Below are 27,595 nucleotides of genomic sequence, written 5' to 3' on the forward strand. Positions count from 1 at the left end.
ATTTTGGTGTGCTCGGGAGAGGAGGTGAGCTCAGTGTCTTTCTACTCTGCTATCTTGGCCAGTCTCTCCTCCCTTTCTCTGTCAATTTTTTCTTTACAGAGAAACATCTCTTAGTTTCATTGATCCTTGTAAATTAATTATTTTTTTACGCACAATATTTGTTGTGAAATAACAAATTATGAGACATGGAGAGAAACAAAGAAATGTGACCCATGGTCAGGAGAAGAGCTAAGAGAAACAGTCAGTGATGGTCCAGATGTTGAACAGTTGGAATAGATGAACAGTTAGAAAATTTTAGCAGGAAGATGGAAGACTATAAAAAGACCGAACAGGGAATGCTAGAAGTGAAAGTATGAATCAGACATTAAATATTCATTTGATGGGCCTAATAGCAGACTGGACATAGTTGGCAAACCCCAAGCAGAATAAGTACAAAGCTGAGGAACATTCCTAACTTAATGCTGTTAAATCTTCCAATTCATGAACATGGGATGTGTTTCAGTTTATTCAAGCCTTCTTTAATTTCTCACAACAGTGTTTAGTGTAAGTTTTCAATATATAATGTCAGGCACTTCTTTAGTTAAATGTATTCCTAAGTTTTTTTTTTTTTTTTTGGCTGTGTTGGGTCTTTGTTGCTGCATGCAGGCTTTCACTAGTTGTGGTGTGCAGGCTTCTCATTGCAGTGGCTTCTCTTGTTGTGAAGCACAGGCTCTAGGCTCGTGGGCTTCGGTAGTTGTGGCACACGGGCTCAGTAGTTGCTGCATGCGGGCCCTAGAGCACACAGGCTTCAGTAGTTGTGACGCGTGGGCTCAGTAGTTGCGGCGTGCAGGCTCTAGGGCATGCGGGCTTCAATAGTTGTGGCGCGTGGGGCCAGTAGTTGCGGCTCTCGGGCTCTAGAGCACAGGTTCAGTAGATGTGGCTCACGGGCTTAGTTGCTCCACAGCATGTGGGATCTTTCAGGACCAGTGATTGAACCCATTGTCCCCTGTGTTGGCAGGCAGATTCTTAACCACTGCACCACCAGGGAAGTCCCCTAAGTATTTTTTTTTTTTGCTGTTACAAATGAGATTGTTTTCTTAATTTCATTTTCAGGTTGTTCATTGGTAATGTATGGAAATACAATTTATTTTTATATGAATATATTGTATATTTGTATATAGTATCTTGCAACCTGGCTGAATTCCTTTATTAGTTCTAATAGTTTTTTTGTGTCTCTTTTTTAGAATTTTCAATATACAAGATTATGTCATCTGTAAATAGAAGTTGTTTTATTTCTTCCTTTCCATTCAGCATGCCTTTTATTTATTTTCCTTGCTAAATGCCTTGGCTAAAATCTGTAATATAATGTAGTGTAGCTATGGCTGTGTGTTAACTCTTCTATAAATGTTTGCTGTTTTTATTAAATGGTAATAGGGTATAAACTATTTTTATATCCATCAATGTCAAAGAATGGTGACTTCATGAAATTAGTATCATCATAATTGTAGGACAGTGATTGGGGCTGTTTTGGTCTACAAAACGTGTATCCTTTTTTTTTTTTTGATTGAGGAACATTTTATAATATCCCCTTTTTTTTTTTCCTGTAGGTTTTCTCAAATAATGATGAAGGCCTTATTAACAAAAAGTTACCCAAAGAACTTCTTTTGAGGTAAGTGTAGATAAACTTTAAAGATTTCAGATATGATTCAGTCATCAAGTTCCAAGACAATCTTCTTTCTCACTATGAGTCCATAGCTTAGAAAAACAGACAGAATTAGCCTAACTGACTTTTTGTTTTTGTTTTATAGAATGCTGTTCAGCTTGTTGTTAAATTTTACTTGGTCTAATCCAGAATGTACTAAGTATGTACGTAGCATTGGTCTGGATTCTTTTTGTAATGTGGTAAGTATTGTAATAATCCTCAGTAGGTGCCACTGTTTGGGTATTAGTAGGTTATCTCAATGTAGTCGGTAACACGAGGAGAGATTATTAAGGTTGTGAGCTCCTGAAGTCATAGACATTTAGATGTTTTCTGATCAGTAATTACACTATATGTTCTTACTGAGCACTTAAAATGCTATCAGCCCAAATATTGATGTTTTTATTCACTTTATGAGAATTATGTGCTGACACTACTATAGAACAGGTTTTTTGTGCTTTATTTTTAGCATTACTGAATATACAGTTAATGGTATTTTGCTTGTCGTTTTGGGAAGTAAAGCTATCAACCAACATTTGTTGAACCTAAGGCACTGCAGTTTCCTTTAGTACTCTGCAAGCATCAAGCAAATCTTATTTAATTTTGGATGTTATATTTTAATTGTTAACCAACAATTAATACATGTATAATACATGGTAATCTTTGAGTGACATTTCCCAAACTCTTCATATCACTGATATTTCACAAAACAAAACAAAAAAACAGGTTTTGTGATCAAGTAAGTATGGGAAAAACTGGGTTAACAAAACCAGTTTCTTTACTACATGGCCTCTCGGAGCTCTAATAGGCTAATATGCATGGTGATATGCTCCCAGATGAATAGTTGTGGCATTTCAGATTTACTGACCATGGAACGCTTTTAATATTCCTTGGAAAATTTTTTGGGCAATGCTGATATATAGTGAGAGATTGAGCAGCTTACTCTGTTCCCTGGCTGTGCTAAATCTCATTTTAACATTTAGGGGATGAGTATGAATGTGTGTTTTGTTTACATGTTGGAGTCCATCGCAGAGTTGCTCTGTAAATGCCACGGATTGCTCACCTTTTCCACCCTGTATGTTAGACTTTTGTTTTTGAGTCAGGAATGGGGTGAAGGCTTAGGGTCTTTGTGGTGGTGATCACATTTTAGGGGCTTCAGGGTGGCATTTCATTAGTCATCAGGTGTTGTTTGACACTGTTGCCGTGAGCTCATTCTACTCAATAAAAAAGAAAATTAATTCATGGCAGGATCACATGAAAAATACAGCAGTTATGTTTTATTTCAACAAAATAAATATTTGTTTAGTTAAGAGAGAATATTCTTTGGCATTTTAGACCGTTTTAAAGTTAAGAAAGTGGTAACAAGGAAGGAATGATATGTATATCACATAAACCCACAGGGTCTTAATCAAGCACCGTAAGCTGTTAGAACCAGTGTGGTTAGGGTGGGCTGGCTGTTACTATGCAGCGGTAGGCGATGCCATCCACAACAGACCACAGAGTGAGTGATGTTTCCCAGAATTGTGCAATGTTTCATTCTTGGTCTGAACATTTTTCTAGCACAGACATCAAACTGTAATGTGAATATGTCATTTTTACCCTGGGGACTCATAACCAGCTTCAGGCCGACCCACGTTAGTCATTTAACACTGGAGCGTGATTAAACTCCACCCTTCTCCTGAATACTGCTGCTATTTTTGACTCAAGGCTGCTAACTTAATATTTTTTCCCTTTTGGTACGGTTAGCTTTTATACTGTACTCAGCCATGGTACTGTTTCTACCTACTGACCAAAAAGGGCCGGGTGGGGGGCGGGGCGGGTGTTGGAATTACGTCACTTTCCGTGCTAGTGCGATTTCTGAACTGCCGTTTTAGAAATATTAGTTCTTTTAAACATCCATGATGGACCCAGCTTTCAAAAATCCTGGAGTTATAGTTTTTGAATTATGCTAAGGCTCATACATAGATCATTTTTAAAAAAGAATTGTCATTTGGGAGCAAAGGTTCATAGATTTGCATTCCCACTTCTGTTCTAATTTTGGAGTCTGTAAAGGGAATTTAAATTTTAAAGTACTGCTACAACAGGTCTTCTCTGACTCTTCAGTCTCAGAACTAACTCTAGCCAGATATTAACTTTTGTTGGTCTTTAAATCATTTCTGCCATTTTACTCTCAGACTTTCTATTCTCAGTAGTAGCAGCTCTCCCCTTTCCCGGCTACCCTTTTTAAGCAAAATTTTGAAGAAGGATTTGAGCCAGGTTACCAAAGCAGACATCTTCATCGTTCGTTAATTCCACAACAAAGTGAGTGAGTGCTACAAATTCCCCACCTCATGGAGCTTAAGTGTTGATTGGTTTTGCTAAGATAAATGATGTCTTCATACTTTCAGTCTGTTTTAGGCTTACATTTTTACTTGATATAGCAGACTTCTTTGTGACAGAGCAGACTGTTGTTCCTGCTCTCATTGAATTCCTATTTACTTTCAGTCTTACTTCATCAATAGGTGTGAATTCCTTGAGTTTATGATAATCTTATTTGCTTGCAGCCAAGGTCATTTTCTCTTCTGCCATTTTTTACTGCATCTGTTACCACCCTCTTAAATTCTCTGCTAGCTTCCATTACTGATCATATCAAGTGAAGCTTCAGCTTACCCTCTGGAACCGTTAACAAACCTGGAGCTATGTGATTTTTTTATTTTTATTTTTTAATGTTTGTTTGTTTGTTTATTTATTTATTTATTTATTTTGGCTGATCCTGGTCGTAGTTGCGGCACTCAGGATCTTCGTTGTGGCATGCGGGATCTTTTAGTTGCAGCGTGCTGACTTCTTAGTTGCGGCATGCATGTGGGATCTAGTTCCCCAACCAGGGATTGAACCCAGGCCCCCTGCATTGGGAGCATGGAGTCTTATCCACTGGACCACCAGGGAAGTCCCTGGAACTATGCACTTTTCATCTCTCTATATCACTTTGAATCCACTCAGAAAAAATCTGAGTTTTTTTATCTGATCATCTTATTGCTAGTTTTAAGACTACCCGATATTATTAATTCACAGGTCCCTTCTGCTACCCATTTTTAGTTTGTTACTTAACTAGCTTTTACATTTGCTTTTTCTATCCAGCTTTCACTTATAAATTAAAGATAGACGAGTTCTCCCTCTCTACCTTTCACTCTCACACAGTTCAACAAATAGTTTGTAATTTTACTGTTCCTGAGGAGTCAGTTGTATAATGCTTATAACAATGGGAAGATATAGTTTGTTGTAATCTCTATATCTGTTGGTGAGTTGGGTTCTCCTTGCATGTATTTGTCCTTGTTGTTATTGTCTGTATTACTTTTGGAGCCAAACTTGCTTGAGATTTCAGCTCTCCCCATTTACTAGTTGTGTGACCTTAAAGTGACTTCACTCTCTGGGCCATAATTTCCCATATCTGTAATAGTAATAGTTCTTACCTTAGGGGGTTGTTGGCTGGCTCTGAGTACCTGGCGTTCAATAAATGTTAAATAAATGTTATCTCTTATTATTATTTTAAAAAAAATATTTATTATTTATTTATTTGACTGTGTCAGGTCTTAGTTGCAGCATGCGGAATCTTTCGTTGCGGCACACGGGCTTCTCTCTAGTGGAGGCACATGGGCTCTCTAGTTGTGGCACGGGCTCTAGAGTGCACAGGCTCAGTAGTTGTGGCGTGCAGGCTCATTAGTTGCAGCACATGGGCTTAGTTGCCCCGCAGCATGTGGGATCTTAGTTCCCCAACCAGGGGTCGAACATGCGTCCCCTGCATTAGAAGGTGGATTCTTAACCACTGGACCACCAGGGAAGTCCCTCTTATTATTATTAATTAATATCAATTTTGGATCTCTGAAAACTTAATAAATACTGTTGACAGTGCAGTTGGTTTTAATACAAACAACTGAAAAAAGCAAGCTGTCCTGATATGGATCTTAACATATGCTACTGCTAACAGTCTCAGTAAAAAACCTGATTATTAAGTAAGTTAATGTAGCCCGGTGCTTCATTTCATCAACCTACACTAATTCAGTCTCAATGGAAATTGCATACTACCATCTGACATTAAACTGACAACTACTGGAGCTTGAGCAGAGTAGTGGTGGTATTATGACAACTGTGTTAATTATTTTGTATTATAAAAAAGGCAGTCTCCTGGAAGGAACCATTCCTCTTTTGAGAAAAGTCTTATATGAGCAAATATTGGCTCACAACTCAGATTATAAATTTTAATATTAATTTGTTTGACCTTAAGTTTTTACTTCTGTTATGGTTGCTCTCAGGCGCTAGTGATGAAATGAAAATGCATGTAAACTTCATAGGAATAGGGAGCGCTACATGCAGTAAATATTTTAAAACGTTCTGAGAAGACATGGCTCTTGTTAGTAATAAATAATAAAGAAACCTCTTATTAGACATATTTTAAAAAACTAAATCACCATTATCTGTATAATTTTCTTTCCTTTTAAAAAAATGCATGTGGGGACTTCCCCAGCGGTCCAGTGGTTAAGACTCCGAGCTTCCAATGCAAGGGGTGCGGTTTCTATCCTTGGTTGGGGGAACTAAGATCCCACATGCTGTGCGGCATGTCCAAAAAGTGAAAAAAAAAAAAAAAAAAGTATGTTGATCCATGACAAAATTAAATCCTGATCATATTTGTTGGCTTGATGAAGGAAGGTTTGATTGCCTCAAACAGGAGAGGTGAGGCTAATCATTTTGGGCAAATGGAATCAACTACATAATTACCTATAATTTGGCAGTTTTACTAGTTTGCTAGGGAAAATTATAAAATGACAGTAAAATTACAAGCTATTTGTTGAACTGTGTGAGAGTGAAGGATAGAGAGGGAGAACTCGAGTATCATTGTTTTTTTTAAAGATTTTTTTTTTTTTGCGACATTCCCTCCATCGCTACTTTTTTTTTTTTAATTTATTTTTATTTATTTATTTATTTATTGGCTGTGTTGGGTCTTCGTTTCTGCGCGAGGGCTTTCTCTAGTTGCGGCAAGTGGGGGCCACTCTTCATCGCGGTGCACGGGCCTCTCACTATCGTGGCCTCTCTTGTTGCGGAGCTCAGGCTCCAGATGCGCAGGTTCAGTAGTTGTGGCACACGGGCTTAGTTGCTCCGCGGCATGTGGGATCTTCCCAGACCAGGGCTCGAACCCGTGTTCCCTGCATTGGCAGGCAGATTCTCAACCACTGCGCCACCAGGGAAGCCCTCGAATATCTTTTAATTTATAAGTGAAAGCAGGATAGAAAAAGCAAATGTAAAAGCTTGTTAAGTACAAACTAGAAATGGGTAACAGAAGGGATCTGTGAATTAATAATATTGGGTAGTCTTAAAACTAGCAATAAGATGATCAGATGAAAAAAAAAACTCATAGATTTTTTCTGAGTGGGTGTTCTTGCCTGCTGGTTGGTTGCAGCACTCCATGGACTTTTTCAAGGACTGGTACCTACACCTCCTGCTGCCTGTGATGCCTTATATATATTCCAAGGCAGCCTAACAGATAAGATGATCTTTTGGGGGTACATATTACGAATTCATGTTTAAACATCTATGCAGATTTTTCTTTTTTGTTAAAGAGGTTTTTTTGGTTTGTTCATTTTTATTGTTGTTATTTATTTATTTATTTTTTACCTTGCATGAGGCAATACAGGACCAAATTAATGTGTGTTGAAATCAGATGCAGAAGCTTAAAGGCCCTTCCTCTGTATACTATTATGTACTATTTTAGGGTTGACATCTAAGTCCAAATCATGGCAGAGGCAAATCTTCCTTAGTCTCGGTTGGGGTTATGCTTATACATTAGAACTCTGATGATGCCTTTGGATTTTTAAATCTACACTCAGGTGGCATGAAACACCAGTAGAGCTCCACAGATAGGAAGGATGGAACTAGTACATTCTACTCCAGAGCTTTATCCCTGGAGGGTTATATTAGAGACCTGTTAATTTAAAAGCTGTGAATTCAGTAGTTAAAACAGAAAAGATTGGGAAGTTTGATTCTTTGAATAGTAAAATATGGCAAAATATACCATACCAAAGATAAACAGCATAGTGGTAGGTGAAATGATTCGAATACACATTATAAGCACAGGCTATCTTCTTCAACATACACACACACACACACACACACACACACACACACACACACACACATCAGTTCTTAAAAATTATTAAGAATGAGGTGGATTAGCTCTTAGAAAAAGTTTGAAGAGGGTCTGAACAAAGGAAGAAATACAAATGGCCAATAAATGTATGAAATTCCACTCGCTGCGAGTGGAATTGCTGGGGGTCATAGACTGTACAAGTATTTAACTTCATATAGTAATCTTGTTTTTCCAAAGTGGTCTTATCAATTTGCGTTCATACGAACAATGGCTAAGAGACTCAGTTGAGTTGTTCCTTTCAAAAATTTAGTGTTTTTACATGTCTTAAGTATAGAATAGCATCTCATTGTGCTCTTGATTTGAATTTCCCTGAATTGTAGTAATGTTGAGCATCTATTTGTATGTTTATCAGTCACATGTATTTCCTCTTCTGTGAGATGCTTGTATATATTTTTTGCTTATTGGGTTGTTACTGGTTTGTAGGAGTTGTTTTCTTTCCCTTTCTTGTTTTTAGTACTACTGTATCATCTACATCTTTTCATCCAGTTTTTTCAAATAGTGTCTCCATTTAATAATCTTTATAAGAGGATAATTTGGGGTTTTAATGATTAAAACAAGTATTCTATTCACTGTGATTATTATTATTGTGATTATTATTGCAATTTTCTATTTTTTAATTTCTTTTTTATCTTACTAATTTTGCTTCTCTCCTCCTTAAAACCTTGCCTGTTGCCTTTAGTGTAAAGTCGGCGTAAATTGTTATGACTTAAATTATTCTCCCAGAACTGTCCACTTATTATCTCTTACTCTATCTCATCTCTCACTCTTTTCCAACTTCCTTGTAAGTCTGGCAACTCTGAGTTACTTCCAGTCCCTGAAAATGTCATTCTCTAATTTGTTCTCTCCCATATTCACTCTCCTTCTTGAAAGTGCCTATCTTTTTTTTAAATTTATTTTTTATTGAAGTGTAGTTGAATTACAATGTGTTAATTAACTGCTGTACAGCAAAGTGATTCAGTTATGCATATGTGTACATTCTTTTTCATATTCTTTTCCATTATGGTTTATCACAGGGTATTGAATATAGTTCCCTGTGCTATACAGTAGGACCTTGTTGTTTATCCATTCTATATATAATAGTTTGCATCTGCTAACCCCAAACTCCCACTCCATCCCTCCCCTCCCCCTTGGCAACCACAAGTCTGTTCTCTCTGTCCCTGATTCTGTTTCTGTTTCATAAATAGGTTCATTTGTGCCATATTTTAGACTCCACTTATGTGACATCATATGGTATTTGTCTTTCTCTTTCTGACTTACTTCACTTAGTATGATAATCTCTTGTTGCATCCGTGTTGTTGCAAATGGCATTATTTCATCCTTTTTTATGGCTGAGTAATATTCCATTGTATATATGTACTACATCTTCTTTATCCATTCATTTGTTGATGAGCATTTAGGTTGTTTCCATGTCTTGGCAATTGTGAATAGTGCTGCTATGAACATAGGGGTACATGTATCTTTTTGAATTGTAGTTTTGTCTGGATATATGCCCAGGAGTGGGATTGCTAGATCATATGGTAATTCTGTATTTAGTTTTCTGAGGAACCTCCATACTGTTCTCCATAGTAGCTTTACCAACTTGCATTCCCACCAACAGTGTAGGAGGGTTCCCTTTTCTCCACACCCTCTGCAGCATTTGTTATTTATACAGAAAGTGCTAATCTTTTGCTTACCCCTTCTTTTACCTAGTTCGACCTAAGGCTTTCCCTAAGTTTAGGGCCATGTTCTCTCCCTCTTGAGTGTGTATATAGGTTCTTTAAACATGTTATAATTTCTTGTGTTTGTCCTGGATTTTATGTTGCATAACACAGTAAATCTAATCTTTTTTTAAAAAAATTGAGATTATATATATATATATATATATATATAATTGACATAGGTGTATGATATAATGATTTGATATTTGTACATACTGCGCAATGATCACCACGATAAGTCTAGTTAACATCTGTCACCGTACATAGTTACAGAGCTTTTTTTCTTGTGAGGAGAACTTTTAAGATTTACTCCCTTAGCAGCTTTCAAATATGCAGTACAGTGTTATTACCTATAATCACCATGCTGTATGTTACATCCCCATGACTTATTCATGTTATAACTGGAGGTTTGTACCTTTTGACCCCCTTCACCCATTTTGCCCACCCTCCCACCACCTCTGGCAACCACAGATCTGTTCTCTGTATCTATGAGCTCAGTTTTGTTTTATTCCACATATGTAGATTCCACATATAAGTGAGATCATATGGTATTTGTCTCTTTCTGTGTGACTTATTTCACTCAGCATAATACCCTTGAGGTCCATCTGTGTTGTCACAAATGGCAAGATTTCATTCTTTTTTATGGCTGAATAATTTTCATATATATATCTGTATCTCACATTTTTTAATCCATTCATCCATTGATAGACACTTAGGTTGCTTCCATATCTTGGCTGTTGTAAATAATGCTACAGTGAACATGATAGTGTGTACCTTTTGGGTTATGTTTTCATTTTCTTCATATAAATACCCACAAGTGGAATTGCTGGATCATATGGTAGTTCTATTTTTAAATTTTTGAGGAACTGCCATACTGTTCTCCATAGTGGCTGCACCAATTTATATTCCCACTAATAGTACCCAAGGGTTCCTTTTTCTCCACATCCTCGCCAATACTCATTTCTAGTCTTTTTGATAGTAGCAGTTCCAGTAGGTGAGAGGTGTTATCTCACTGTGGTTTTGATTTTCATTTCCCTGATGATTTGTGTTGTTGAGCATATTTCATGTACCTCTTGGCCATTTGTGTGTCTTCTTTGGAAAAATGTCTATTTAGATCCTCTGCCCATTTTTTAATTGAATTTTTTTTTGCTATTGAGTGGTATGAGTTCTTTATAGATTTTGGGTATTAACTCATCAGATATATGGTTTGCAAATATTTTCTCCCAGTCAGTAGGTTGCCTTTTCATTTTGTTGATGGTTTCCTTGGCTGTGCAGAAGCTTTTTAGTTTGATGTAGTCCCACTTGTTTATTTTTGCTTTTGTTGCCTTTGCTTTTGGTGTCAAATCCAAAAAATCATCTCCAAGACTTAGGTCAAGAAGCTTACCCTCTATGTTTTCTTCTAGGACTTTTATGGTTTCAGGTCTTACATTCAAGTCTTTTCATCCATTTTAAGTTAATTTTTGTGGTTGTAAGACAGGAGTCCAGTTTCATTCTTTCACATATGGCTGTCCAGTTTTCCCAGCACCATTTATTGAAGAGACTGCTCTTTCCCCATTGTATGTCTTGGCTCCTTTGTCATAAATTAATTGACCATATATGTGTGGGTTTGTTCCTGGGCTCTTTATTATGTTTCATGGATCTATGTATCTGTTTTTATGCCCAGAACATTGTGTACATTAGTATATATGTGTGTATGGGAGTATGTGTATTGGGCATGTTTATTTGTATATGGGAATGTATCTCAATGTATACTTATATGTGTGTGTGTGCATATGTATGTCTGTGTGTGTGAAAACATTCAAGGCAGAGGAAACAGCTTGCAAAAAATCATGCTGTATTCGGGAAATCTTGCACAGTTTAGTTTCCTTCTTCTCTTGGTCCATATATGTATTTATTTGTGCTTAGTTGGAAGTGCATGGAACGTAGCATTTTCCTCTGAGCTTTTTCCTACCTAACATTTAATGATTACTCTCCCCTATTACCACATACTTTTCATAATTACCACTTCCATGGCTGCTTAATAGTCCATGGAGTTTATAAGTCATGATTTACTTAACCTTTTTGTTGCTTTTTAAAAATTTTAGATAATGCTGAAATAATCACTTAAAATTTTTTGTTTTGTTGAATTATTTCTTTATGATAACTTCCTGACGAGGAATTACTGGATCAAAGGAGGAGAAATTTTTACAGCTCTTGATAAAGCCAGTGTTTCCAAAGGTGGTAACAGTTTTAAAAAAATATGTATTCGACATATAACATTGTATAAATCTAAGGTGTACAACGTGTTGATTTGGTACATTTATATATTGTAATATGATTGCCATTGTAGTGTTAGCTACCTACGAACACCACATAATTATCATTTATTTTTTGTGATGGGAATAATTAAGATCTAGTCTCCTAGCATGTTTGGTCTTAATACTGCAGTATTGTTGTCTGTAATCACTATACTGTTTATTAGATCTCTAGGACTTACGTATCTACTAGTTGCAAGTTCGTATCCTTAACAACATCTCTACTATTCCCCCTCCCCCCAGACCCTGGTAACCACCATTTTACTCTGTTTTTATGAGTTTGTCTTTCTTTTAGGTCCACATATAAGTGATATCGTACAGTATTTGTCTTTCTCTGACATATCTTACTTGGCATAATGTCCTCAGAATCCATCCATGTTGTCACAAAGGGCAGAATTTTCTTCTTTCTCATGGCTGAGTAATATTTCATTGTAAGTATTACCACATCTTTATCTGTTAATCGGTTGACAGGCACTTAGGTTGTTTCCATATCTTGGCTCTTGTAAATGATGCTGCAATAAACATGGGAGGCCATATATCTCTTCAATATCGTGTTTTTATTTCATATACCCAGAAGTGGAATTGCTGAATCATATGGTAATTCTATTTTAAATTTTTTCAGGAACATTCATATTGTTTTCTGTAGTAGCTGAACTAATTTACATTCCCACCAACAGTGTACAAGCGTTCCCTTTTCTCTACATCTTCTTGTCTTCTTGATGACATTGGTTTTATTATTTTCTATTTTTTTCTTTGTTTTCTTTTTTAACAATTTCCACTCCTAGCTTTTTAAATCCCATTCTTTGTCTTTCTTTGGGTTAACTGTGTTTTCTTTAGCTTACCTAAGTTGGACATTTAGCTCGTTATTTTTCAGCTCCCTCATCTAACAATAGATAAGTTCTTTGAGCAATAGTCTCAAAGCTCTACTTCTGTTGAATTTCACAAGTTTTGAAGTTTAGTGTTTGTTTTTACTATTCAGTTTCAAGTATTTATCAATTTCCATTATTGCTTCTTTGAAACTTTTTTTTCTTAAAAATGTTTTTATTATGAAGTATAATATATAGTTGGAGAACCACACAAAACACAAATATTAGACAAATACCCTAGCCATCACTTAGGTCAATAAATAAAACTTTGCCAGTCACCAGAGAAGCACCTCCATTTCTCATCCAAATGATAACTGCTTCCCTCTCCAGAAGTAACACTTTCTTGACTTTTATAGCTATCACTGTATTTTCATTTCTTTATAGATCTATCATCCATATGTGCATCCCTAGTCATTACAGTTTAGTCTCGCCCATTTTTTTTTTTTTTGGTGGTTCTATAACTTTATTTGGCAATCGGCTGTTAGTTCTCATCCATATCAACTGTCTGTAGATTTTTGAAAATGGTGACAAGTACATAGGTAACCAACATATAGAGCTTGTTTGGTGAATCTTCATCTTCATTACGTTTTTCTGGACAACCGCATACAGATACGGTATGGGACAGTCCTTATTCCTTCGGTCCAGACAGCTTTGTTGAGCCTGGTGTCAATGCGTACATCTGGCGTTTCCATCTCCTTCATGGCAAATTTCTGGATTTCTTTGAGTGCCTGTGGGGCATGCTTCTTGAAACCCACTCCATGGATGTGCTTATGAATGTTGATAGTGTATTCTGTGGTCACCACCTCGTTGATGGCAGACCGGCCCTCCTTCTTCTTGCCACCCTTCTTTGCGGGAGTCATCCTGCTGGGCTCCAGTTGGAAAAAAATAGCTAGTCTTGCTCATTTAATAAATCTTTAAGTCTCTGATAATCAGCAGGTCTCCTGTCCATCTCTTTCTGTTCTACACGTTTTATCTGTTGAAGAACTTGGGTTATTTGATATGTATTGTGGAAGTTCCCACAGTCTGGGTTTTGCTAATTGCAGCCTCATGGTGCACTTTCAGCATGTTTCCTTTATCTGTATTTCTTGGAAATTGATAGCTGGATCCAGAGATTTGATCAGACTCCAGTTCTATCCCTTTAGTAAGACTATGTGGTGGTGTGTTCTTTTATTAGGAGTTGCACAATGTTTGGTTTCCTTTTTTTGTGCTGGCATCTATGTATGCTTATTGCCTAGATCATTAACTTATTGGGGCTGCAAAATGATGTTATTCTGATTCTTTTTCTTCATTTATTAGTTGGAATGCTTTTAAAAAAATTTTTATTGGAGTATAGTTGATTTACAGTGTTGTTAGTTTCAGGTGTATAGCATAGTGAATCAGTTATATATCCACTCTTTTTTTTTTTTTTTAGATTCTTTTCCCATATAGGCCATTACAGAGTATTGAGTAGAGTTCCCTGTGGTATACAACAGGTTCTTATTAGTTACCTATTTTATATATAGTAGTGTGTATATGTCAATCCCAATCTCCCAAATTATCCCTACGCCCCTTATCCCCTGGTAACCATGTTTGTTTTCTACATCCATGACTGTACTTCTGTTTTGTAAATAAGTTCATTTGTACCCTTCTTTTTAGATTCCGTGTATAAACGATATCATATGATATGGAATGCTTTTATAAAGAATTACTTCACTTCTGTTTGATTACACAGTGCTACAGTTTATATAGAAGAAAGGCAGGATAAACGCTTGACATTCTTTTCCTTTATTTACCAGTTTTCGAAATAATGAGATATGTGAAGGTACGACATTTGAGAAACAAAACGTTTTCATAGTTTCAACTAATCTCCCACAAGATATATATTAATTGCAGAGGGAAAAAATGTAACTTTATAATGGGGCACTCCGGCAGAAATCATCTTAACCAAGTGATCAAAGTTGGCATCACCACTAATAGGACAAATGTCCACCATATGCCTCCTGATGTAATGCACAAGAAGAGCACAATGTCATTTCTGTGGCATTCCTGACAAAAATTATAACCTGAGTCTAATCATGAGGAAATATTAGACACACGGCAGAACATTCTACAGAGTAACTGGCTATATGCTTCAAAAGTAGCAAAGTCATGAAAGATAAAGACTGAAAAAATGTTTTAGATTAGAAGAGACTAAAGAGACGTGGCAAATAAATGCAATATGTGATCCTGGGCCAGAAAAAAAAGTTTTTCTTTTGTTTTAAGGACCATTAATGGGACAGTTGACAGATTTTGAATAAGATCTATAGATTATAGTATTGTGTCAGTGTTAGTTTTCCTTGTTTTGTTAATTGTACTGTGTTTCTGAAAAAGAACGTCCTTGTTTTTAGGAAGTACTTGAGTATTTTAGGGGTAAATGAACATCGTGTCTACAACGTACTCTCAGACATTTCAGACACAATTACATATATGTAATTACTACATCAGACCCAGATGATTTAATTGGTGAATGCTACCAAACATAAGAAAGAAATGATACTAATTCTCTACGTTGTCATCCAGAAAATAGAAGCAGAATAATTCCTAACTTATTTTGTGAAGCTAGCATTACCCTAATACCAAAACCAGAAAAAGACATTATAGAAAGGAAAAGTACAGAACAATATCTCTCATGAACATAGATGCAGAAGTCTTCAAAAAAAGTTAGCAAATCAGATTGAACAATGTATAAAAAAGAATTATACACTATAACCAAGTGGGATTTATTTCATGCATGCAAGGATGCCTCAACATTCAAAAATCAACATAATCAATCACATCGATGATCTAACAAAGAAAAAAATCATATGGTCATATTAGTAGATGCAGAAAAAGTATTTGGCAAATTTTAACACTCATTCATGATTAAAAGTCTCATCAAACCAAAAATAGAGGGGAACTTCCTCAACTTGATCAAGAATATCTACAAAAAACCCCTAAGGCTAACAGTGTACTTAACGGTGAGAAACTGGTTGCTTTATCCCCAAGATCAGGAACCAGAAAATGATGTCCCCTCTTACTACTCCTATTCATCACAGTACTGCTGAAGTACTACCTAATACAATTAAGTAAGAAAAGAAAAGAAGAAGTATACATTGGGAAGGTATACATTGGTTTTGTTTGTAGATTACATGATTGTGTATGTAGAAAATCCAAAAGAATTGACAAAATATTCCTGTAATTAATAAGCAGTTATATAACGTTGCAGGATACAAGGTTAATATGCAGAAGGTAATTGCTTTCCTATTGCCATTTCTGGTATTGTTCACCAGCAGTGAACAACTGGAAGTTAAAATAAAAAACAATACCATTTACATTAGCCTCAAAAAATGAAATACTTAGGTATAAATCTAGCAAAAGATCTATATGATGAAAACTCCAGCTCCAGTGAAAGAAATCAAAGAAGGTCTAAATAAGTGAAGAGATGTTACACATTCATGGGTAAGAAGACTCAATATTGTTAAAATGTTAATTCTTCCCAAGTTGATCTATGGAATCAACACAATGCTGATAAAAAATACCACCGAGTTATTTTGTGGATATTGACGAATCTATTTTAAAGTTTGTATAGAAAGGCAAAAGACTCTGAAAGGCCAGTGCATTACTGAAGAAGAACAAAGTTGGAGGACTGACACTACTGACCTATGAACACTTAGTTTAGAGTTTTAGAGATCAAGACAGGGACTTCCCTGGTGGCAGTGGTTAAGAATCCGCCTGCCACTGCAGGGTATATGGGTTCGATCCCTGGTCCGGGAAGATCCCACATGCCATGGAGCAACTAAGCCCTTGCACCGCAACTACTGAGCCTGTGTTCTGGAGCCCACAAGCCACAACTATTGAGCCCGTGTGTCACAACTACTGAAGCCCACACGCCTAGAGCCTGTGCTCTGCAATAAGAGAAACCACCGCAATGAGAAGCCCACACACTGCAATGAAGAGTAGCCCCCGCTCACTGTAACTAGTGAAAGCCTGCACGCAGCAACGAATACCCAGTGCAGCCAAATAAATAAATAAATAAATCTTAAAAAAAAAAAAAAATCAAGACAGTGTGGTGTTGGCAAAAGAATAGACAGCTCAATGGAACAGAATAGAGAGCTCAAAAATAGAGCCACACAAAGTCAGCTGATCTTTGACAAAGGAGAAAAAGCAATTTAATGGAGAAAATATATATTTTTTCAACAAATGGCATTGGAACAATTGGACATTTATATGCAAAAACAGAATGTAAACATAGACCTTACACCTTTCTCAAAAATCGACTCAAAATGGATCATAGGCCTAAATGTAAAATCCCAAACTATCAAACTTTCATAAGAAAGCATAGGAGAAAATGTAGGTGACCTTGAGTTTGACAGTGAGTTTTTAGATAAAACCTCAAAAGCATGATCCATGAAAGACAAAATTGATAAGTTGGACTTTATTAAAATTAAAAACTTCTTCTCTGAGAAGGACATTGTTAAGAGAATGAAAAGCCAAGCCACAGATTGGGAGAAAATATTTGCAAAGGCATGTATGATAAAGGATGGATGTCCACGATATACAAAGAACAGTTAAAATCCAACAAGAAAACAGACCAATTTAAAAAATGGGCAAAAGGTCGTAACAGACACCTCATCAAAGAACATATACAGATGGCAATGAGCATATGAAAAGATGCTTGATATCATGTCATTAGGGAATTGAAAACTAAAATAACAATGAGATATCACTGTACATGTATTAGAATGGCTAAAATTTTAAAATTGAACAATATCAAATGTTGGCAAGATTCAGAGCACAGGAACTTTCATTGCTGGTGATTCAAAATGGTATAGCCACTTTGGAAGACAATTTTGCAGCTTCTAAACTTACATGATCTAGCACTCAACACTCCTAGGTATTTATCCAACTGAGTAGAAAACATATTCACCTGCATACAAATGTTTATAGCAAGATTATTCATAATCACTCAAAACTGGAAGCAACCAGGGCTTCCCTGGTGGCGCAGTGGTTGAGAATCTGCCTGTCAATGCAGGGGACATGGGTTTGAGCCCTGGTCTGGGAGGATTCCACATGCCACGGAGCAACTAGGCACGTGAGCCACAATTACTGAGCCTGCGCGTCTGGAGCCTGTGCTCCGCAACAAGAGAGGCCGCGATAATGAGAGGCCCACGCACCGCGATGAAGAGTGGCCCCCACTTGCCACAACTGGGGAAGGCCCTCGCACACAAACGAAGACCCAACACAGCCATAAATAAATAAATAAATAAATAAAAATAAAAAAAAAAACAAAACAAAAACCTGGAAGCAACCAAGCTGTCATATAAATGAATGATTAAACAGTGATACATCCATATAGTGGAATATTGTTCAGCAATAGAAAGTAATGAGCTATCATGCCACTAAAAGACATGGAGGAACCTTAAAGGCATGTGCATAGTGAAGGAGGCTAATGTGAACAGCTACTTATGATACTTATGATTCCAGTTATATGACATTCTGGAAAAGGAAGAACTGTGGAGACATTAAAAAGATCAGTCGGGACTTCCCTGGTTGGCGCAGTGGTTAAGAATCCACCTGCCAATGCAGGGGACACGGGTTTGATCCCTGGTCCAGGAAGATCCCACATGCCGCGGAGCAACTAAGCCTGTGCACCGCAACTACTGAGCCTGTGCTCTAGAGCCCACAAGCCACAACTACTGAACCTGTGTGCCACAACTACTGAAGCCCGTGTGCCTAGAGCTGGTGCTCTGCAACAAGAGAAGCCACTGCAGTGAGAAGCCTGCACACCGCACCAGAGTAGCCCCCGCTCACCACAACTAGAGAAAGCCCGTGTGCAGCAACAAAGACCCAACACAGCCAAAAATAAATAAATTTATAAAAAACAAAAAAACCCAAAAAAAACAGTCATTGTCAGAGGTTCATGAGGAGGATAGAAGGGATTAACAGGTGAAGCACAGGTGATTTTTAGGGTGGTAAACTATTCTATATGATACTATAATGGTGGATATATTGTCAAATCCATAGAATAGTACAATACAAAGAGTGAACCTTATCATAAACTATGGATTTTAGTTAATAAGTGTGTCAATCTTAGTTTATTAATTGTAACAAATGTGCCACACTAATGCAGGATGTTAATAATAGGGGAAACTGTGTGTGTGTGTTATGTGTTTCTCAAAATGGCAGTAATATATGGGAACTCTATGTACTATCTGTTCTTATATTTAATACGTTTTTAAAAGGGGAAATAAGCAAATGTTAAAGAGATGTTGTTAAAACCATGCATGTGCAAAGCTGAGGTATTTTATAGCGTGTAACAAAGTAACTTTAGAAAATTAAAAAGGCAGGGGGAAAGCCCTATAGTAAACATTGTAATCAGTGATTAAAGAGTGACAGCTTTTTCTGAGATGGGAAAGAGAAAAAGATGTCTTTCATTACAATTATTGGTACTAGAGAAGATCACAGCCACTTCAGTAAGGCAAGAAAAAGAATAAAAAGTATAATTATTGGAAAGGAAGAAAGAAAATTGTCATTATTCTCAGATGTATTGATTTTGTTTATAGAAAATCACTAGAATATATAAATGAACTTGGAAATGTTTCTGTATGCAAGATGTAGTATATGAAAGTTAACTATATATACTAGCAACAATTAGAAAATGACATTTAAAAAATTCCATTTTAATAGTAACATCATCAAATAACCAGGGGGAAAAATCTAAAAATGAACAAAACATCTATGTGGAAAACTACAAAAATTACTGTGAGAAATTAAAGAAGTCCTAAATAAATAATGGAGTATATCATGTTTCTGGGTTGGAAGACTTAATATTGTCAAGATCTCAATTCTCCCCAAAGTTTCTATAAATTCAACATAATTCCAATAAAATTTTATAAAGTTTTCTTGTGGAAATTGATATGCTGATCCTAAAACATAAGTGGAAATTAAAAAAAAAAAAAAAAGAGTAACCGAGAATAACCAAGGTAATTTTGATGAATAAAAACAAAGTTGGGGACTTCCCTGGTGGTCCAACGCAGGGGGCCCAGGTTTGATCCCTGGTCAGGGAACTAGATCCCATACGCATGCTGCAACTGAGAAGTCCACATGCCACAACTAAGAAGTCCTCATGCCACAACTAAGAAGTCTGCATGCCGCAACTAAACATGCTGCAGTGAAGATGCCATGAGCCGCAACTAAGCCCCAGGGCAGCCTAAATAAATAAGTAAGTAAGTAAATAAATATTTTTAACAAAAGAAAAACAAAGTTGGGCCTAACGTTACCAGATATCAAGAGCTTAAAGCTTCATGATTAAAACAGGGTCTTATTGGCACAGAGGCAGACAGACCAGTGAAGCAGAATACAAAGTCCAGAAGTACATCCATTCCTATATACCCCTGTGTGTATTTATTTATAACCAAGTTGCAGTTTTAGTGCTTTTCTAATGAAGGGTGAAGTTAACACATTTGAGGTAGGAAGCAATTTCCAGGAAAAAAAAAAAAAAGTTTTGTAAGGGCCAGAACCTGATTTCTGACTACTCTTATTCCTTTAGCTATCTCTGTTTCTATTGCCAATGTTCCAGGCTCTGTCATTCAGGGTGTTTATTTTATGCCAATGTTCCAGGCTCTGTCATTCAGGGTGCTTATTTTATTCATTGGAACATGATTTGGGAATTTGGCTTAGTTTGGCAGTTTGGAATCTTATCACGCCTATTTAAAATTTTTTTTTTAAATTTATTTATTTGGTTGTGCTGTGTCTTAGTTGTGGCAGGTGGGCTCCTTAGTTGTGGTATGTGAACTCTTAGTTGCGGCATGCATGTGGGATCTAGTTCCCTGACCAGGGATCAGAGCCGGGCCCCCTGCATTGGGAGTGCAGAGTCTTAACCACTGGACCACCAGGGAAGTCCCTTATCATGCCTATTTAACTTGTGCACATTCAAGTATCTGTGTGTGTGTGTGGGGGGATAATGTAAATAATGAAGGCAATCTACTTTTTCATTCAGTAATCATAACGTTGGGTAGTAAGCATGAGATGAGAAATGTAAACTTGTGTTCCAGCTGTTGATTCTCACTTGATTCTCACTTGTGTCCAAGTGTGTGAGCATCTTGTTTGAGTTAGTGTGATTCTAGTGTTTAAAGAGACATGTTTTGGGAATTCCCTGGAGGTCCAGTGGTTAAGACTCCGTGCTTTCACTGCCGAGGGCTTGGGTTCGATCCCTGATCAGGGAACTAAGATCCCACAAGCCACGCAGCTTGGCCATAGAGAAAGAAAGACATGATATCAAGAAAGAAGGGGAGGAAGAAGGAAAGAAACATGTTTTCCATACAGCATGCTCACTCAACACAGACTGCTTCATCTGCTGTGCAATTGCAGAAATAGATTCTAGTCTAATCCTGAGGGAACAACAGCTGTGTTAAACTTTCTAGGGCACTTTGTGTAGGGTCATGGGCTTGGGCTCTCAAGCCAGACTACCTGGGTTCAAATTCTGGCTCTGCTCTTCCTATCTGTGTGGCCTTGGCAGGTGCCCAGTGTTCCTATCTGTAAAATGGAGATCGTAATAGCACCTCATGGCATTGTTGTGACAATTAAAGAGTGACAGCTAGCACATGTAAGTGCATAATCAGTGTAACTATGATTATCAGTATTGTTATTATTACTGAGAGGTGATAGAGTATGTTGGTCTCCAAGGTGGTACATTCTTGAGGGATTTTCAAGGGAAACTTAGTTAACTCCTTTCTACCTTCAGCTTGTACTTTAGAACCCAATGCCAGTGTGTGATATGATTCTACTGTACCATACTCATTTCTCTATCTGGTCCTTGGTCTTTTCGTGAGCTGACGATCAGTTGTGGCTCATTGTGGAATGGTCGTATGGCACAGAACACAGACATTTGTGGTGGTAGGGCAAGATGTGTTACCACAGAAGCAATGTAGATGTGCAGACACCCTGAAATATGTTTAATATATATAAGTACACATTTTCAGCCGTCAGCATTTTCCTATGTACAAAGTTCCATTGAGTCTTTTAAGATCAGTGCAGCCCTTATGCTTCTGCCTTTGCTTTTCTCTAGAAAATGATTGGAGCCCATATTGTAGAACAGTATCTACACTGTCACTGGCCCCATGGTGCTGCCTGTGGGTGCTTTATAGTAGGGTGCAGTGCTCTGGTGTTTTATGGATCTACTATCTTCTCCAAGCCCATGGATTTTCCACACACTGCTGATTGTTACCTTTGAAGAATTTTGGAGAACTTTTTAGGTGGCTGTTTGCCATTTCCCCTTCCCCACACACAGGCACAGACTCTCATATTTACCTTCCGGTACTGTGGGGATTGAGACCCTATTGTTGTCCCTGACCTCATCCCCATCCACTCTTTGTCTGTCAGGAAAGCTGCTCTTTGTTTTCAGCTGTGACTGCGGAGCGCTGAGGCACACACAGCTATTTGCCACTGTGCTATCATCAGCAACTCATCTCCACTACCAGAATATCAGGACCTCCCTCTGACCCTGCCATGCTGGCAGCTACTGCTTCCACTGGGGGACTACAGGTGTCAACTGAGCTTTTGTTTGCTTCTCTCTGCTTTTCTTTTTCCCCATCTTTCCCATCTTCTGTAGCTTCTTGGCTTTTGCTCAGGAAATGAGCTCCATCTTTCTGCCCTGTGAACAAATAGATAAAAAGTGAAAGGGTTTTATTGTTGAGCTTTTCTTGGCCGTGTTATTTGAGGCTCAGGCACCTGAGCCTGTTTCGTGCATCTACCACCAAAAGTGGGGTTTGCACTGTGTGTTAGGGGCATAGGAATTAGAATGATTTAGCCCTCACTAGGCTCAATGCCTGGGTGGTGAGAGATTGGTCTTTTTTTTCCTTTTTTTTAAAGTTGTCTCCCACAGCTCACTGATTGATGCTGTGTTCATCTATTTATTTATTTGGTTGCACGGGGTCTTAGTTGCGGCCAGCGGGCTCCTTAGTTGTGGCAGGTGGGCTCCTTAGTTGCGGCTCACCGGCTCCTTAGTTGTAGCATGTGAACTCTTAGTTGCGGCATGCATGTGGGATCTAGTTCCCTGACCAGGGATTGAACCCAGGCCCCCTGCATTGGGAGCTCAGAGTCTTAACCACTGTGCCAGCAGGGAAGTCCCGAGAGATTGGTCTTTGAATAGAACAGGTTATGATCTACTGTTCTGTGTCCATGACTTAGAACAAGGGAAATAAAAGTTTAATAAATTCTGGTTTAAGGGGATTTGTGTAGTGCGTCTAAAACAGCTTTGGAATGTGCAAACATTTAATATGTCATAGTAGTGATGAACAATTATAGTGCACTTGTGTATTACGAATTGAGGAATCTTGAAAAAGTTATGAATATCCATATGGCGCATTAGATTTTACCTTTCAAGTTATAAATATTCTAAAATGTTAACACCATCTCATTTTTGTGCTTTTTTTCCCTTCCTTCCTAGAATATTTTCCTTCTTGGATATAGTAACTTTGTGCCGATGTGCACAGATTTCCAAGGTAGAGTATTAACCAAATTTGTAATCAAGAAATACAAGTTTTATTAGAATGAGGATGAGTTCAAGTTAAAAATTAAAATGTCAGCTTTTATATGTAACATAACACAATGTTATCATAATTCCACATTTGATGATCAGCTTAATGTCTATCATGAATAAACATTTGGAAATATAAAGGTTGAATCAAGACTTTCTTTTAACAGTCTCAATAAATGTATCTTTTTCACCCTTATCTCTCCCAACCTCCCAGGCTTGGAATATCTTAGCCCTGGATGGAAGCAACTGGCAAAGAATAGACCTTTTTAACTTTCAAACAGATGTAGAGGTAAGTTAACCTTGTTTTAGACAAAAGACTTTTTTTAAAAGATAAGTAAACTGCTCACTCTTTCCTGCTTTTTTATTTTGCTGCATTTAGATTTAATATTAAGGTGCCAAGGTGGAATAGAGAGGAAAAAAACCTGGAAGATATTTGCATACTTCAAGACCAAAATTCTGTTTGCATTTTACTTTTTACTTTTATCAGTAACAGACTTTTACTTTTCCCCCTTGATCATGTTTATAATCTAAGTTTTACCACTCAGCTTTTCAAAGCCTCACAGCTGTATCATTAACACCTGGTTCAATGCTTTAATCTTAGGAGACTCTTGACATATTTATTGATCTGAAAACTCCATTGAGAATTCTAATTCAGCATCAAGAATGGAGAAATGGCAGAAGCAGGGACTCAGGAATGAGGCTGGAGATAAGAGACATAAATCCAGCTCAGCCACTTAAGACATTTACTCTCTCAGTGCCTCATTTTTATTATTTATAAAATGAAGAAGTGAAATAATCTTTAGAGCCTTTATAATTCCAGGATTCTAGTGTATTTATTTGGAAATATGTAAATATCCTCATTTAAGAGTGGGAAACCAGATCAAATGAGAAAAGTTTATTTTAAAACAACTTTAATATTAAATACCAATTTATAACCAAAAAGAAACAGGGAAGTAATAAAGAGCATTGTACATAGTAATTGTTGAGAGTGCTGTTTTAAGGGTCTGGGGATGTTGAAGTTTATTATCTACCCAATGTTAGTAAAACCTTATTGATTTCTAGTTTAGCCAACTCAGTTACAGTAGTGGAATTGTATTTTAATTCAGTTACCCACATAGCATGTTTATCACTTGTTTTTATTGAAGTATATGCTTTGTATCTTTTTTAATGGATAAGGAAATGAATGTGTTTAACAGTGAGAGGGGCCCAAACAATTTCCTGTGACTCACTTAAGCTGGTGTTACCTACAAGAACTAATGGCCAGTGGTGGAGGCCCTTCACCTCCTTCTCTCGGTTACTTGCTGCTTGCCAGGCTCTGGTCCCATCTCAAACCAGTGGGGCTGAGCACAGCATTTCCCACTGCTCAGGTTACTGTGCTCTGAGCTTGGAAGCTGGCAGGGGCCTCAGGGCTTCTCACGCTCCCTGGAAAGATAAGCTCTAGTTCCTGGCTTGGACTCTGGTCCCTGAATCAGGAATTCTTTAATGCACTTTCCAGACTTCACGATTGCAACAGTGCCCTACCCAAACATGCTGACATGTAATTCCCCTTCAAACTGATAATCTGTAGTTCGTGGTTCATTGTGTTACTTAGTGATGTTGAGAAGAACATTAAATTCCAAAAATTGTGGTCATTTCTTCTGGCCAAAGAGTCATTGTTTTAAAAAAATTTTGTAAAAAAATTTTTTCTGTGGTTTTTTTATTGTCTCCTCAGTTTTCTTTGATGATTTTCCCAAACTACAGCTTTTTGGAGTGCACATAAACAACTTTTAAATTCAAATATTAAAAAATACTATTTCAGGACTTCCCTGGCAGTCCAGTGGTTAAGACTTCATGCGGGTTTGATCCCTGGTTGGGGAGCTAAGATCCTGCAAGCCGCGCAGTGCGGTGCGGTCAAAAAAAAAAAAAAAAAAACTATTTCAAGTAAATATCATTACCTTGTGCATTATTTGATCTCATAATTTTAGCTGACTGCTGACTACAGCTATATAAACACATTGCAGAAGTACTTGAGTACTTCCACCAACGACAGACGAGTTTATGGTTTACCAGTTATGTAGAGAACTACATGTGAAAAATATAGTCTAATACTATTTAGTTCCCCCTTTGGGCTACCACTTTGAATCCAGGTTGGATTCTGAACCAAGTGTAGGGCCTCCCGTAGACACTAACAGGACCCTCTGGAGGCTTATACTGGGAAGCATCCCATGGATAAACTCATGGTCTCAAATTCATTTCTTTGGGACGAAAGAAAATTTATGGATTTATGGATTTATGGATCTGTTGAGAGAAGAGAGAAGGTGCCAAGGATCAGGACTAAGAGTATTTACTGTGTGCCGGGCACTCTTCTGAGCATTTTTTGTATATTAATTAATTTAATCCTCCCAGAAACACCATGGTGAAGAAACTGAGGCACAAAAAGTTTGAGTAACTTACCTGAGGTCACTCACCTAGTAAGAAGAGAGAGTAGGTACCTTGAACAGTGGGTTTCATGACTTGAATTTCAAAGAAAAGACAGAATAGCACATGCAGGTGACTAATGTGCATTGGGCCTCTCCTTGAGCATCACTCTCTCCTAAGTAAGTGTGGTTTCCCTGATGTGTAGGCATTTTCCATGCCTTTAAAAGTTGAACATTTTGTTGTTAGTCTTCATGGTCGTTAAAGATTCTGTGAGGCCAAAAATGAGAAATAACCTAGTATGTTATCTAAAACTCATAAGTCCAAGGGTCTCTCCATTAGGCCTTATTTTTCTGTAAAGCCCTTCTTTCTAAAATGCATACCTACAACATACTATCTAATAGATGTTACACAGTGTCATTTGCATTTGAAAAGGATTTACTCATTTTTTTCTCTAAGTTGGAAACAGTGGAACAGAAAATTCTGAATGTAATTTTTTTATTCCAGTACAAAAACTTTTACTCCAGAAAAGGAAGAATAGGAAGTTTTTATAAACGTGACTAACTTGAAATGGAGAAAATAGATGGTGTGCTCTATTTGTAGACATTGGTGTGGAGTTGTTTTTGCTGTTTTATTTAGTACTTAAATATTTATCTTGGATTTCCAAGTCATAATGTTTTTCCTCCCACTGACAGAAATTTATTTTATAGGTGTCTGGAGTTTTGGTTCAAAAACTAATTATTAACTTAGATAAGACTCAAGAAAGCATAGATAAAGTCGCCAGCAATATCAGAGTTTGGATTTTCAACTTAAGTTATTAGCCAGATATAATATGTGTGAGCCCTGCTTCTGTGATACTGTGGTTTGATGTGTCCTAGTGAATTCTTAGTGCTTAGAGTTCAGTGTCAAGATTGCTGTTTTATAAAGTGAGGATAATAAGTATTAAAAATGAAACAAAATGGCCTTTTCAATGTTTTCTCCCTTGTGGAGGTGGTAATTGTGCAGAACATACAGCTTTTAGAGTCAGTTAAACCTGTTATAAACCCCAATTCTACTACTCACTAAAGTGTAACCTTGGCAATTTAACCATTTAATTTCTTTATTTGAAAAATGAAGATAATGGATCCAATCTGTATTAGTCAGGATTCTCCAGAAAAACAGAACCAGTAAGATACATGTGTACTATTTACAATAGCCAGGACATGGAAGCAACCTAAGTGTCCATCAACAGATGAATGGATAAAGAAGATGTGGCACATATATACAGTGGAATATTACTCAGCCATAAAAAGAAACGAAATTGAGTTATTTGTAGTGAGGTGGATGGACCTAGAGACTGTCATACAAAGTGAAGTAAGTCAGAAAGAGAAAAACAAATACCGTATGCTAACACATATATATGGAATCTAAAAAAAAAAAAAAGGTTCTGAAGAACCTAGGGACGGGACAAGAATAAAGACGCAGACGTAGAGAATGGACTTGAGGACACAGGGAGGGGGAAGGGTAACCTGGGACAAAGTGAGAGAGTGGCATTGACATATATACACTACCAAATGTAAAATAGATAGCTAGTGGGAAGCAGCCGCATAGCACAGGGAGATCAGCTTGGTGCTTTGTGTCCACCTAGAGGGGTGGGATAGGGAGGGTGGGATAGGGAGGGTGGGAGGGAGATGCAAGAGGGAGGGGATATGGGGATATATATATATACGTATAGCTGATTCACTCTGTTATACAGCAGAAACTAACACAACATTGTAAAGCAATTATACTCCAATAAAGATGTTAAAAAAAAGTGTGTATATTAATATAGACATACAGATTTATTATAAGGAATTGGGTCATGTGATTATGGAGGCTGAGAAGTCCCAAGATCTGCAGTCAGCAAGCTGGAGGCCCAGGAGAGCTGATATGTAGCTCCAGTCTGAATCAGAAGGCCTGTGAACCAGCAGAGCCA

At 37.3% G+C, this 27,595-nt stretch overlaps 1 protein-coding gene and 1 pseudogene across 2 annotated transcripts in view; one reads left to right on the top strand and one right to left on the bottom strand.

Moving 5' to 3' along the window:
* Positions 1-27,595, top strand: part of FBXL2 (F-box and leucine rich repeat protein 2) — a 114,512-nt gene that overhangs the window by 42,498 nt on the left and 44,419 nt on the right. Inside the window, 3 exon segments of the mRNA XM_082411866.1 lie at positions 1,587-1,648; positions 23,158-23,212; positions 23,462-23,536. Coding sequence (XP_082267992.1) covers positions 1,587-1,648; positions 23,158-23,212; positions 23,462-23,536 — 192 coding nt within the window.
* LOC309637378 (large ribosomal subunit protein eL31 pseudogene) lies at positions 7,238-20,289 on the bottom strand (annotated as a pseudogene). The gene has a single exon. The product of its transcript is annotated as a large ribosomal subunit protein eL31 pseudogene (transcript).

The sequence above is a fragment of the Balaenoptera physalus genome (assembly GCF_965194825.1).
Source record: "Balaenoptera physalus genome assembly, chromosome: 11".
NCBI lineage: Eukaryota > Metazoa > Chordata > Mammalia > Artiodactyla > Balaenopteridae > Balaenoptera > Balaenoptera physalus.